At 48.8% G+C, this 13,021-nt stretch overlaps 2 protein-coding genes across 2 annotated transcripts; one reads left to right on the forward strand and one right to left on the reverse strand.

Annotated features, from left to right (window-relative positions):
• Positions 1-6: 6 nt before the first annotated feature.
• On the reverse strand, positions 7-5,402 carry LOC131207925 (protein unc-119 homolog). Its single transcript, XM_058200598.1, has 3 exons — positions 4,699-5,402; positions 4,425-4,597; positions 7-4,152 (listed from the first exon to the last, which is right to left on the reverse strand). The coding sequence occupies exons 1-3, from the start codon at positions 5,157-5,159 to the stop codon at positions 4,037-4,039; spliced, it is 750 nt and encodes a 249-aa protein (XP_058056581.1). The 5' UTR covers positions 5,160-5,402; the 3' UTR covers positions 7-4,036.
• A 1,824-nt stretch (positions 5,403-7,226) lies between these two features.
• On the forward strand, positions 7,227-12,766 carry LOC131215100 (LIM domain kinase 1). The gene is made up of 9 exons (XM_058209479.1): positions 7,227-7,305; positions 7,378-7,474; positions 7,781-7,895; positions 7,987-8,117; positions 8,184-8,438; positions 8,577-8,669; positions 8,825-9,216; positions 9,292-10,246; positions 10,327-12,766. The coding sequence occupies exons 1-9, from the start codon at positions 7,227-7,229 to the stop codon at positions 12,764-12,766; spliced, it is 4,557 nt and encodes a 1,518-aa protein (XP_058065462.1).
• The last annotated feature ends 255 nt before the right edge of the window (positions 12,767-13,021 follow it).

Genomic DNA, 13,021 nt, shown 5'->3' on the forward strand with positions numbered 1-13,021 from the left:
GTAAAATAAAACTTAAGGCGCCCCTGGAGGAGCCCCTGTCATCACTTGACTACAAACTTAATCTACAATGTAAAAACAATTAGAGATTGTGTTGTCTTTCTGAAACACGCATTGCGATATCAACCGAAAACAGTACGGGATAGTAACGTAAGGTCCTGGTAGTGGAATAAGGAAATTCGTGCCCAGAGAGCGTTCTGCAAAGGAAGGGAATCATTTTGATAGCTCCTTAATTTGGTTTCAGTTAATTTTTGACTAGCACATCTGCTTCGTTCGTAGCATAATAGATTTTATCTGACCCCAAATCCTATCAGCACCGGCCACAACACCGGCGTTCTACCCGACACGTGTTTTGCTTGGTATGCGTTCAGTTTTGCTTGTGTAACTTCAATTTTAGCTAAGATTCGGTAAAAGTATATGACTACGCGGTGATAGTTTTGATGCTTTTAGTTTGATCATTTTATCGCGTACCTTCTTCTCGCTAGCGATGGAGAAGCATAGAGATTTTGTTTTCTTACTTTGTTCACATCTTTTCTTAATAGCTTTTTGGTTTTTTTGTTTAGCTTATCCTCAGTGTGTTGCAACATTGTCGGCGAAGGAACATTCTTTTTGTTCAAAAACACAAACACTACTCGAATTTTCGTTTCTACTCATGGTTTGTCCTCTTCTGTCGTCCGCTTCCACTCGCACCATTCTACTGTTTCTAGCCTCGGCACTACTGCATGGCGCATATTATCTAAATATTGTTTGAATTTCGGTAATTTCTTTATTTCTTATTGCGTATTGTTCATTGTTTTGCTGGTAACATTTTCGTTTGTTCCGAATGGGCGGCATACTGCAGTGCGGTGCATTAACTGGACAATGCCTGGCGCACACACGATGAAAAAGTTCACACTGGCTGTTCTGGCTATCCTTTTTGTCTCTTCTTGATTTGTTTTAAATTTAAAGTTTTCTCGTTTCATCGCCATGCTATTGGCCACTTTCTGCCACGACGACTGATACGCACAGACTAGAATTAAGTGCAGTAGTGTTTACTCTCTTGTCTGCTCAACGCAGCCGCAAATGCCGTTTTTCGCCGGCTTTGTCGTGCACCCTAGTAATTTGACCACCAATTGTTTAACATCTAAACACATTACAAAAACTAAACAGTATAGTGTGGCTTTTGTGTGGTGCGTGCTGGTGGTACGTTTGAAATTCGGGTTTTGGTCTCCTGCCGTGAATAGGAAGTCTTGTGCAATCGGTACGCTTTCATCAAGTAGGAAAAATTAAAAAAAAAATGTGTCACAGATACACTCACACGTGCGAAACAAACAACTCCCAAATGTGCTGATTATTGGCAAGAGTATTGGTATAAAAAGGATAAACATTTCCGTCTTCCAACCACACAACTGCACACAACCGCAATTTCCAAAAATTTGAGTAAAAACGTTCAACGGTTGCCACGCGAAAGTATCGTAAATGACAAACGTATCGCAAATGACTATGCCGTTACTTCCAACCTATTGGGAAGATTTTGCGCCTCTCCGGCGTATTACCATTTCAAAGCGGATTTCCAAAGCCCGCTTAACGCTAAAACACTTACTGATGAGTTCTACTCGCGGTTATTCGATATAACTAAAACGTTCACTAAATCAACGCTATCAATTTCTGGCCCTGCATTATACCCATGATGCCGCGACACGGTGTGCTGGGCAATAATAGGGTTCTTTAAAACTCAGTTCTTTTTCATTACGGACGCCCATACGCTTAAGTTAACTACATATTTGGGCGTGTCTTACTGAACATCAAGCATTTCCTCATCTATTACAAGGGCATTTTATCTATTCCGGTGTGTTCTTATTATTTCTTTTCTGGTGACAACTATTATATCATGTGATACAAATATGTTTTCAGTTGATTTATATTCAGTTGCTATTACTGCATGCTACTTGCTTTCCAGTGTTCTACTAATTAGTTCGGCCATGGCTTTGAGGTGTTTTGGTGAACGAGAGAGGCTGGTTGCAGAGGCTTGTATGGCTTGAGTGGCCCTTGGCCGGTCGTGAAGACTAAATTTGCATTCGTATCTCATTATCCCACTCATTTGCGTTTTGGGTGCAGACAGGTTTTTCTCCATTGTCGGTTTCATTAATCCTTGCCAACATCGTGGCAAACGACCACGAATAAACCAATCTACTCTAGAGAGAGCGAGAGAACAGTCAGTCGGGAGCTGTTCCGTATCGGAAATGCAAATGTTTGAAATGCATTCAGCGCTTCCAAAAGATATGTTTTGCTTTATCCTTGCAATGAAAAATGCCACGATGAGGTGAATCAAACAACTTCCTGCTAAATAGAGTTGTAATCTAAAAGTAATAGAAAGCTAAAAGCAATGGAGGGGATTTTTTTTTGGTTCATGATATTGACCCCATGTGAATACAAACTGATAGGTGGCGTCAATAACACTTCCGAGCCACGGTCATTGCATGCGGTCACGCAAGCGACGCGGTTTGTGGTGTGAGAAGATTTAGGATATTATGTTTGTCACCATTAGGGGTTTGGTCGCGAGGGAGCCACGATGACGAAAGTACATACAAAATTCGGTTTTTAGCCACCTGCCGTAAACCGTGGTCAGCGGAATTCGAGGTTTGCGAAGGTGCAAACGAAACCCTAATCGATCCCACGAACACGAACCGCCAACTGCCGGCGGCGGTACAAGAAATCGCGTGTCGTGAGCCATAACGGACGGACGATACACGGCAGGGTTCACGGTGTATACCGTGATATTTGCGAGACGCAATACCCGACGGGACGATGACCGACCGAAACCTCAAATGTTGCTCGCGAGAGACTCTTGCCGTTTGAAGCAAAAACTGTGCTCTGTCTTCCCCAGGTGACCTTCTCTAACATTTTGTCCAACATCATTAACCGCAATAGAGTCATTTATGAATGAATTATAGGAACACGTTTACGCTAAGGGAAAAGCATATTGGTAGAAATGGAGCAAAAAGATTCGTGGCAAATTCTCTCTAAACTATCAAATAGCTAGCCGCTGTCGCTTAGTTTTAAGTGAAGATCGATCACAGAGGTACCCAATGTACAAAAGCCAAAGGACGCAAACGGTTTGGTAGAAAATCCCATCAGCATTGATTCATTGCTATCAAAACACATTCAACTTTCGTCCGGGCGGAGGGATACCCTAATACCAAGCCCTCGACTGCGACTGTACCGTGGATGTACCGAACACTAGTCTATTTTTAGTTCGCGCAACCGATCAGTCTGCGGGCCTGTGGTGTGTTTATGTTTTTATGCTTAATACCTCTTTCTTCCACCATTGATATCCCAGTTCCCGTTCACCACAATAACAAACAAATAATTAAGGCAAGAAAGGTGATTCGAGTTCTGTCGGTCGATCGTTTTCATTTTCTAGAGTCGTGCTGGTCACACTTTTAATTGGCATTGCTCAGCAGGCTGGGGGTGCTGCTCTCGTACATCTTTTAACGTGGGAGTAGACGGCGCTATTCTGGACTAGATTCATATTTCGCCTCGTTTTAAAAACCTTCCAATTCTTACAATAAATATATTTAAAGCGCCCATAACGGAACCTGTGGGACCTTGTAGCTACCACTAGCCACTTCGATGACGGTTGGCCGGTGAGGGAATTTTCGATAATGTCTTTTTGCCTCCGGTGTACCCTGCTTTTTACCTCTTTCTTCTGCATTTACTATAAGTATATTAACGTACCTGTTTTGTTTATTTTTTTCCTGCCTTCATCACGCGTTAGCTCGGCCTCAGCTTTGGTTAGGTTATTGGGAATGCCGGATCCTCCCGGTTTCCCAATTTCGCTCCTTTCTGCATTTCACAAACTCAGCACGAGTCCACCGGTTCGAATCGCGTGTATTTGGCGAAAAAATGGTTTCACCGCACGCTTGCTCGGATCGAGAACCACGTTGATCACCAACACAACACGGCAACAACGAAAGGCAACAAAACAAAGTTGTATCGCGGTAACATCTGGCGCAGTTCTCGCCAGGGATCCCGTGTGCGTCCGGCTACCGAGCGGCGCTCACAGACCGCCACCGTTGTACGCGTAGTCGGCCTTGTTGTGCATCACCAGGCATCCATCGACGAAGTAGAAGCTATCGGAACGGGTCTCGAACGGATGTTGAATCATTTCGTTCACTGTGGCATGCGGTAAACAAAAAAAGATGAATTGTTAGCACAAAAAGGCATCATAGCAAATGGGTTCCCAAGATAGAATGATGATGGCACCGAACAAGAAAGCATGCTCTGCACTGACGGAGTGAATCATGCATAAGATCGGGTCAAGCGGGAGAATTGGGGCGATAGGTTTCGTGGATTCTTGCCAGCGTGCATTCATGAAGGGCCACACTGCTCCACGCACCACTAGTTGGCGCGCGCAGAAACTTTTGAAGAAACCCTTTCGCACTCACCTAGGTCCGGTGGGATGGCGGGAAACTCGTAGATGTGTTCGCAAGTATTTTTAGAAAAGGGAATGCAGTATCCAAACTCAAAGTCGAACGTTTTCAGTAACCGATCCTTGAAAAAGTGCCGCTCAATCATGCGAAAGTTTTTCACACTCTTGCTGCCAACGGTAAACTCGACCCTGTTGCGTGGTCGTTGGTGCATCGGGAAGAAAGCAAGGGAAAAAAGAGAATTCTTTCGCCATCAGTGCGAAAATCAGTACGCCCCCGGCAGAACACCTACGTTGCACCGACGGTTTTGAGTTTCAGGAACTGCGGAGTAAATTGGTACCGCACGTAACGTCCTGCGTTCGGTTCGAACGTTTCTTCTACATCCTCGGTTGGGGCCGGATTTTCACCACTCGGTGTCCCCGTCGCATCCCCGGGCGTTGATTCACCACCCACCCCGGCGGCACTGTTGCCGCTTTGCGTAATGTCGCTTACGGATGGTTTCGCTATCTCGAACAGTACAGCTCCCGATTCCAGATCGCGTATCTTGAATCGGGTGAAATCGATCTCGTAGATGTTGGCATCGGGCGTGCAGAGGTAATCGTCCGCGATTTTGTTCAACTGCAACACATATTCCGGCGTGATGATGCTCTTTGCGGTTCCAGTGATCGTCGGAGTGGTGGGCGAGGACTTGGCTGCTTCCTCCGCGCCGCCTCCAGATGCCATTGAACTGAGCTTCTTGCCCACCACACTCATGATTGCGCCTATTCGCTTGGTCACTGGGTCACTTGCGTTATGCCAAAGTGCAGACCTACCCTAGAATGCCGCAGGTATGTGGAACCTGTGTTTGCGGAGGTCGCAAAAGAACTCGTTATCCTTTCGGACCAACTGTACGCTTTCTATCTACGCCTAGCGTTTGTTGCGAACTTGTAAAGCAACGAAAAATGGCACAAATCAAAATAGCAACACCAGATTCTTTTGTTGCTACGAAGCAGTGAAAGAGTTTTACGCGAAAGGGGAACTCTGTTTGCCAGCTGTGGAACCACAACACACATTTGACACATTTCCGTGCCATCACTCGGAGCAGTGCTGCCAACATTCGACGATGCTCGACAAATTTCAGACAAATTTTTATTGCAATTATTTTAGTCTGGTAGAGTTCCTGCATTAAAGTAGTTAAATGCAACAGTCAATCCGTTTGCATACGAGCACTTTTTTCGTCGTAAAGATTGCGTTCAGTACTGCCCTGATGTTTGAAGTAAAGAGTCGAATCCAGTATGAATCCAGTTACTTTTCATATTTTGCTGATAATTTGAAGTATTCCAAACTAAATCAAGCATGATGATGATGATTAACATGGCTATGTAATAAAATACAAAGTTTAACCGAAAAAAGGATTTCGAATTCGGATTTAAACCAGATCCGAACCTCATCAGTTCAACATGGTTCGAAAGTGTGAACTTGGGATAATAAACGCGTGCCCCGTACGGTTTCGCTGTTTTGACATCGCGATGCTGCGCCGCACAAACACACACGCAGAGTGGGGAGGATGACCAATTTTGTATTCTAATCTCGCCTGCGTTTCTCGAGTGTGCGGTAGCGCTTGGCTACGACTGCGAACGTTATTTCGTGTTAAGAAGGTGACCGGGAGCGTCGGAAGAAAATGCAACGATGGGCGAGAACGGGCAAAAAGGTTGGTGAAATCGGTCCGCTACCGCTACCGGAAGGTTATTGGCGGTGGGTTTAACGGATGTGCTGTGAAACATTGGCCCAGCGCGGGTTGCGTACTCGGCAATTCTCGGAAAACTAAACATCTGAATCTTGCCGTCCGTGTGCGTGGGTGTGTTTGGCCGTGTCGTTTTGCGCTTCCCCGTGCGAGGCATGAGGGTATGTGAGTAGGTGCGGAGCGTATCAATGGGGGCCAAGTTGGGGCCTGCTGATGATTGAATAACTGGTGTCCCCCGCTGACCGCTTATCAGGTCGCGGGCCAAAGCAGCGTACTGGTCAACGAAAACGCGATCCCTGTGTTTCGCTTTCGTTCGCATTTGATAGTGTTATGCACGTGACAGAGAGAGATAGCAAGGGAAATCGAAAGGGGAGATGAGAGTGTTGTTTGCGCACGTGTGGCTGAGTGTGTTAGTGTCCCACCAGCAGATGGCTGTGCGTTGCGGCGGCGGCGGCGGATGCTCGACTGAAGCCCGCAAGGCTGTTTTGGGTTGTGTGCGTACGTACGCGGCTGTGTGTTCAGTTGTTTGCCTCCAAAAGGTCGTGGCCAATGTTTACGATGCGGCTGTGACTCATCGTCGGTGCTTTAATGGGAACCTCATCACCCCGTGCGGAATGCAGCAGGTCGATAAATCTTGGTCTTATCAATCCCGCCCGTTACTAATGCATCGGAAACTCGCTTTCCGTGGCTTCCGCTCAATCGACGATGCGGACAAGATCGATTGTGGAATGCGGTCGATAAGCGGGGAGCGACCAAATATTTAGACGAATCAAGAAACAGCCAGAAAGAACCGAAAAATGTGAAGGCATCGAGCGGCGTTACGCTTGTGCACCTGACCTTGACATTTCATTCATTAGCAACCAAGTCGGGCAAGTAGTTGCCCCTAGGCAACTCTCGTTGCTGTGGTTGCTACGTTTTGGGATCGATAGCATTTAATAGAAAATAGAACTCTGCGGCACTGCGCAAAGCATGCGGCGAAAACACGGCCCAGAAGCAATCGAGCGCAACGCTTCGATCCGAGCAAGGCAGTTCCGAAGGACCCTCTATTTTAATTGATCGAGCCGCAAACAGAACAGCAATCGCCTGATAAGCGGTTGATGAAAGCGATCATTGCGACTGTCTCGGCCGTGAATGATCAATCGATGAACGATACGATCGTAACCGTTTGCATGAAGGGTACTCTGTTTCCCCCGAGCTTCAAACGCCAATCTGAATCCTTTTTCTCCGTGTTTCTTTTTTCGTTCGCAGAGGACAAAAACTCGGCATGCGCCAGTTGCTACAATGCGATAGAGGCGGAACAACATGTGGCCGCCGTCGGTCAGCTGTGGCATGCAGAGTGCTTCAGGTGAGTTTACTAACTACATCGGCGGACAACCTAGTGTTATCATTGTTTGCGTCGCTTCGTGAGTTACGCGGCCAACTGTTTCCGTAAACAAAGGTTTTTGATTTATCTGAAAGTAAATAGCCCGAGCAGCGACAGAATGGTCGGTGTGAGGAGAATGCAGGTTTCACGTGGCTGTACACGAAAATCGGGCAGGATTGGCGGTTGTCGTCCGAATCACCCCTTAATTAATTTACACATGACTAATTGAATTTACTACCGCTTGTGGTACTACCGAGATTGTGCTTCTTGTTCCATTCACCATTGCAGGTGTTCCGTTTGCGATGTACGACTGTCGAGTTGGTATTTCGAGAAGGATGGCCTATTGTTTTGCCGGGAGGATCATTGGGCAAAGTACGGCGATTGTTGTCAGCAGTGCTCGCAGGTAATTGATCAATACCGCAGCCACGTGGCTGGGCGTGAAGTTTTGTGCTGTTATCGCACGTCTCTCACTATCACGGTCCACACGCCGACAGATAATCTCTGGCCCTGTGATGGTCGCCGGCGATCACAAGTACCATCCGGAGTGCTTTCGATGTGAGGAGTGCAAAATTTTCATCGGAGAAGCTGAAACGTACGCACTCTTGGAACGCTCGAAGTTGTTTTGGTAAGATGTGACCAGCAATCACTTTTGTTGCGATCCCTACGCTAACAGCTCGATTCGTGATTACAGTGGTTCCTGTTACAAACACCAGCAGCATTCGTTGATGGTTTCACAGCGAAGCACCGGCCGTACGACCGGCATATCCGGAACGGTGCCATCGGAGAAATCGCCAAAATCGCCGCACTCCATTCGTTTGATAGAAATTCCGTGGACTGGCACAAGAGCCGATCGCATCCGCCTGACGGCTTCCGATGAGAAACTATTCGGTGTACCCGTTGGCAAGGGCACCCCGACCGGCAGCTGCAAGAGCGTTCGGATCTCGGAGTAAGTTTTGGCATAAGCCTTGGTTTATTTCTTCAAACGGATTCACTAACCTTTAACTCGTCAACCATTTGTACTGCTTTCGCCCGGAACACGTTTTGTCCGGACCGCTTCTACGCACTAACATTCTGATGTCTGTAGACTATTTTGTACGGCTTACGGTCAGATCGGAAAGTACATTTTCGCGTGCATTAACTCTGCGCTGGAGTCGTGCTGTGGTTTGCTTCACTTTAGGTAAATAACCTAACCTTTTCATTAGATGTTATCATTTAAATAATTTATCAGCAAATTTACATTGTTTATGGGTTTGTTAATGCCTATGTTAAGAAAACTTTATTTAATGAAAACTGCGAGCGAGACTAATTTCACCGCGTTCGCCTTTTTTTCAGGGTAACGCTCAATACGGACTTAATGCCTTTGCGGGTCGGAGACAAGGTGCTAGAGGTGAACGGTACGCCAGTTCGTGATGTTCCGTTGGAAAATCTGCAGAACATGATCGAAACCTCGGGTAAAGTGCTTCAGTTGACGGTGGAACACGATCCACATCTGCTCGAGGAGCATCGACTGGCCGGTGGCTGTTGTACCGATGCTAGCAGGACCACGCTCGCTATGAACAACAACGAACAGGAAGAAGACGACGACGAGCAACCGGAGGGTGCGTCAAGTCGAAGTTTATCGCCGAGCAAACTGGAGCGCATTTTCCGGAAAAAGGACGAAGGCTACATGAGTGGGTCGTCGCGTAAGATGCAGAAACGGCTGAAGGACGTCAACTGCAACACTCGTGAGTTTCCGGGTTGTCCTTTGCTTCAAATTAGGTGCTGATCTTCAAACAACTGTTGGCTTTCGGCTTTTTCAGCTACCAATAGCCTGAAGGAAAAGGAACGTAGCTCCAGCATGTCACGGCTGTTGGACGAACACCGAACTGTGGCCGCCGGTGGCGAGTTTTATGACCTCTCGCGCACGAAATCGTTTCGCGTCGAACCGAAGGCGGCCCGCATCTTCCGTGCGTCCGATCTGGTGCAAGGAGAGCTGCTGGGCAAGGGTTTTTTTGGCCAGGTGTTCAAGGTAACGCACCGGGTCACACAGGAAGTGATGGTGCTGAAGGAACTGTATCGCGTCGATGAGGAAGCGCAGAAGAACTTCCTCAAAGAGGTGGCCGTACTGCGGTCGCTGTCACACAACAACGTGCTGCGTTTCATCGGTGTGCTGTACAAAGACAAGAAGCTTCACCTCGTGACCGAGTTCATTCCGGGCGGTTCGCTGAAGGAACTGATCCACGATTCGGGTCTGCCGCTCAGCTGGCAGCAGCGAATATCGTTTGCGCGGGACATTTCGCGCGGTATGAGCTACCTGCATTCGATGAACATCATCCACCGGGACCTGAACTCACTCAATTGTCTCGTGCGCGACGATAGGACGGTGATAGTGGCTGACTTTGGGTTAGCCCGAATCATCAAGCAGCCTTTTAGCGCAGCATTCGAAAAGTGTTCATCGACACCAAATGGGGGAACTGGCACGATTGGGCGTCGCGGGCGTCCTCGTCGCCAACGGTACACGGTCGTGGGCAACCCCTATTGGATGGCACCGGAAATGATGCGGGGCAACAAGTACGACGAGAAGGTGGACATCTTTTCGTTCGGCATTATGCTGTGTGAGATCATCGGCAGGGTGCAGGCCGACCCGGATTACTTGCCACGGCTCCCGGACTTTGGGCTAAACCAGGTGGTGTTTCGGGAAAAGTTTTGTGGCCACTGCCCGGAACCGTTCTATCGGATTGCGTTTTTGTGCTGTGATTTGAACCCGGACAAAAGGTACGGCAACTGAAAATGTCTTCTGGGTTGTACAATTATCATCTATTCATTCTCTTTTTATCTCTGTCTATCTCCCACAGACCACCGTTCCATGTGCTGGAAGTTTGGCTGGAGACGATGGCAACGGTAGCCGCCATTGGGAAACCGTTGCCACCTGGCATAGTGCACGAAATCGAACACTTCAAGGGTCAACAGCGCAGTGCGGACTCGAGCCTTTGCACAACGCCCGATGGACTGGTCACACCCCCACCATCGTCCGGAGGAAGCCTGAAACCATCCCTTAGCCGGAAGCGTATCTGCGAAGGTCCCGAAGATGAACGTGTCGTGCAGTGCAAGGTATTCGACGTGGTGGATGGTGGTGCCTGCGTTGTTGAAACAGATAAACGTTGTGACTGTCCAACTGGTGGTGGTTACCTTGAGGATCAGCAGAAGCAAACAAAGGTTGAAACCGTCCCAATGGCGAACGGTGTGAGTGCGAGCAACGGTTTCGTCGTCGTTGATTGCAGTGAAATACCAAAATCGCCACACTTGGGCAAAGACTTTTCGGCGAACGGTGACCGCATTCGGGACAGTATTCGGGCAAAGCGTCGCCAGCGAATGATGCTAAGCCGTGAGAATCAACGAAAGTCGCTCGATTCCAGTGTACTGGCAGCGCGGCTCATAGGAAGCGACCAGTTGGTGGGTGATTTTATGCTCGATGGCACCGATGGAAGTGCGTCAGAGCCGATCAGTTTAATAATGACGGCCGGCCAGCTAGCACCGGAAGCTGCTGGAGGCACCTCCACCAGTCCCCGTGATCGGCTGTCGACGGATGAGGTGCTGGCATCGGTGAAGGACACACTGGAGCGAAATGGATCATTACTCGAGCGCCGCGGAGAGGAATGCTCTGCAGCCTCTGCGAAGACAAAACATTATGGCGAAAAGGGTTTCATTATACACGTGAAGAATGGCCATCTGACGCTAAACAATGTTCGCGATCTGGAAAATTGTTCGGACTTTGACTCGAGCTGCGATACGAGCCTAAACTATCTGGAAGTTAACGGCAATCGGGAGGATGCTCTGGTGTTGGACAAGCTGAGTGAACCTATCGGCTCTGCTTCGGAAGCTTACTCCGTGTCGCCGTTCAAGGCGATGATGAATGGCAATTTCGCCTCCAATACCGGACCGTGGTTGGGAGCGGATCGCACAGCTTGGGAAAAAGAAAATATTGGCCACGGAAGTGTGACGAGTGAGGAGGGCAAATTTGTTGCACCTCAAGCAAAGCCTACATCGCCTCTGGCGGTAATCCCTCCCGAGCGTAACAGTTCTGCCGATTGTGGCGCCACTGCAACGAAGTCTCCAACGCCCGTGTCCGCCAAGGTCGTTGAGCGTAAGAATGCCTCGAGTACCCAGAAAACCGTCCAGTGCGTTGTACGCAAACTGTTTCGTGCCACCGAACCATCGCCCAATCGGTCGCCAATGACAAGCGTGAAGCGTAATCACGATACCCGGGTTACGCAGGAAGGCGAAGGCACGATAACGACCCGGGTTGTCGGTCCTAGAGCACCTGCTGCTGCTTCGTCTTCTGACCGGGCCACGTTGTTTGTGACGAAGCAGAAAATCTCGCCAACGTCCGATCCGGAACCGCAGCCTAGTTTTGGGTCCGGAACCGCGCCGGTCGCCACGTATCGAGTGAAGATGCCGCCGGTGAAGTCTCCTGTTGGCGGTGCGACTCACGTCGTCATGACGCATGGTTCTTCGAGCGGCGGTGGAGCAGCTCATCCGATGCAATCACTGTTCACGTACAAATCGAAACCAAATGAAATGCCGCACGGTGGCAGTGGCCATAGCAATAGTTCTAGATTTAATGGTGTCTCGGAACGCAAAAGAGACGATGGTACGATTGGAAAAGGTGAAGCGGTGGTTTTGGTCGGAGGTGGAAAGGTAGCCGGTGGAGTCCCGGCCATGGTTGCATCTGCAAAAAAACCACCAATTAGCAATAGCACTGCTTCTGGTGGGACAGTGTCTGGGGGGAATATACTTCGGTTTGGCAAAAGCCGAACCTACAAACCGGTCACGACAACCGTGGGTGCTTCCAGTAAACAACTGGCCGGTGGGAACACTGGGGCGGGAAATGAACGGTACACCACGCTTCTATCGCCAACAGTGAGCAGTGGTAGTAATTCGCGCACCGGTTCACCTTCACCACCCGCCCCGGCTGGTGGAAAGAGCGTTCAAAGTGGATCAACTCCGGGAAGACGTCACATTGGCATACTTTCTCCGGCCAGCATCCGTCGATTGAATGCCCGGCTGCTGGAGGCTCGTAAAACCAAAACGACGTCACCGGTAGCATCACCGACCACCGGTGAAGCACCGGTGAAATCTATGTCCATCTCCCGTAGCGGTACTGGCAAGAGGCCGGGTTTTGCTCGAAAGGTACCTTCGGCCGATGTGCCAGGTGGTGTCTCGAACGGAACGCTACTGAGCGCCGTTAATGATACACGTGATCGAAAGATCTTTCTATCGACGCCTTTAAAGTAAGGAGGGTCCTCAAACCGAACTTTCTTCTTCTTACACTACACTTCTTCTGGCACCCAAAACATAATGTTGGCCTTCAGCCTGCTTTCAATGGTACGCCGAATAACAAGACCTCAATTATACAACGCCATACCATTGGCTCAACGCAGGCAGATCGTCGTACGATCACGATCGCCTACCAAACTTCCCGAAAACGGAAGGTGCGCACTGTTACAATTTGAATCCAGTCTCCTGGCACCTCTTACTCGAGCACCTTTT

Source organism: Anopheles bellator, chromosome 1 (assembly GCF_943735745.2).
Source record: "Anopheles bellator chromosome 1, idAnoBellAS_SP24_06.2, whole genome shotgun sequence".
Lineage (NCBI taxonomy): Eukaryota > Metazoa > Arthropoda > Insecta > Diptera > Culicidae > Anopheles > Anopheles bellator.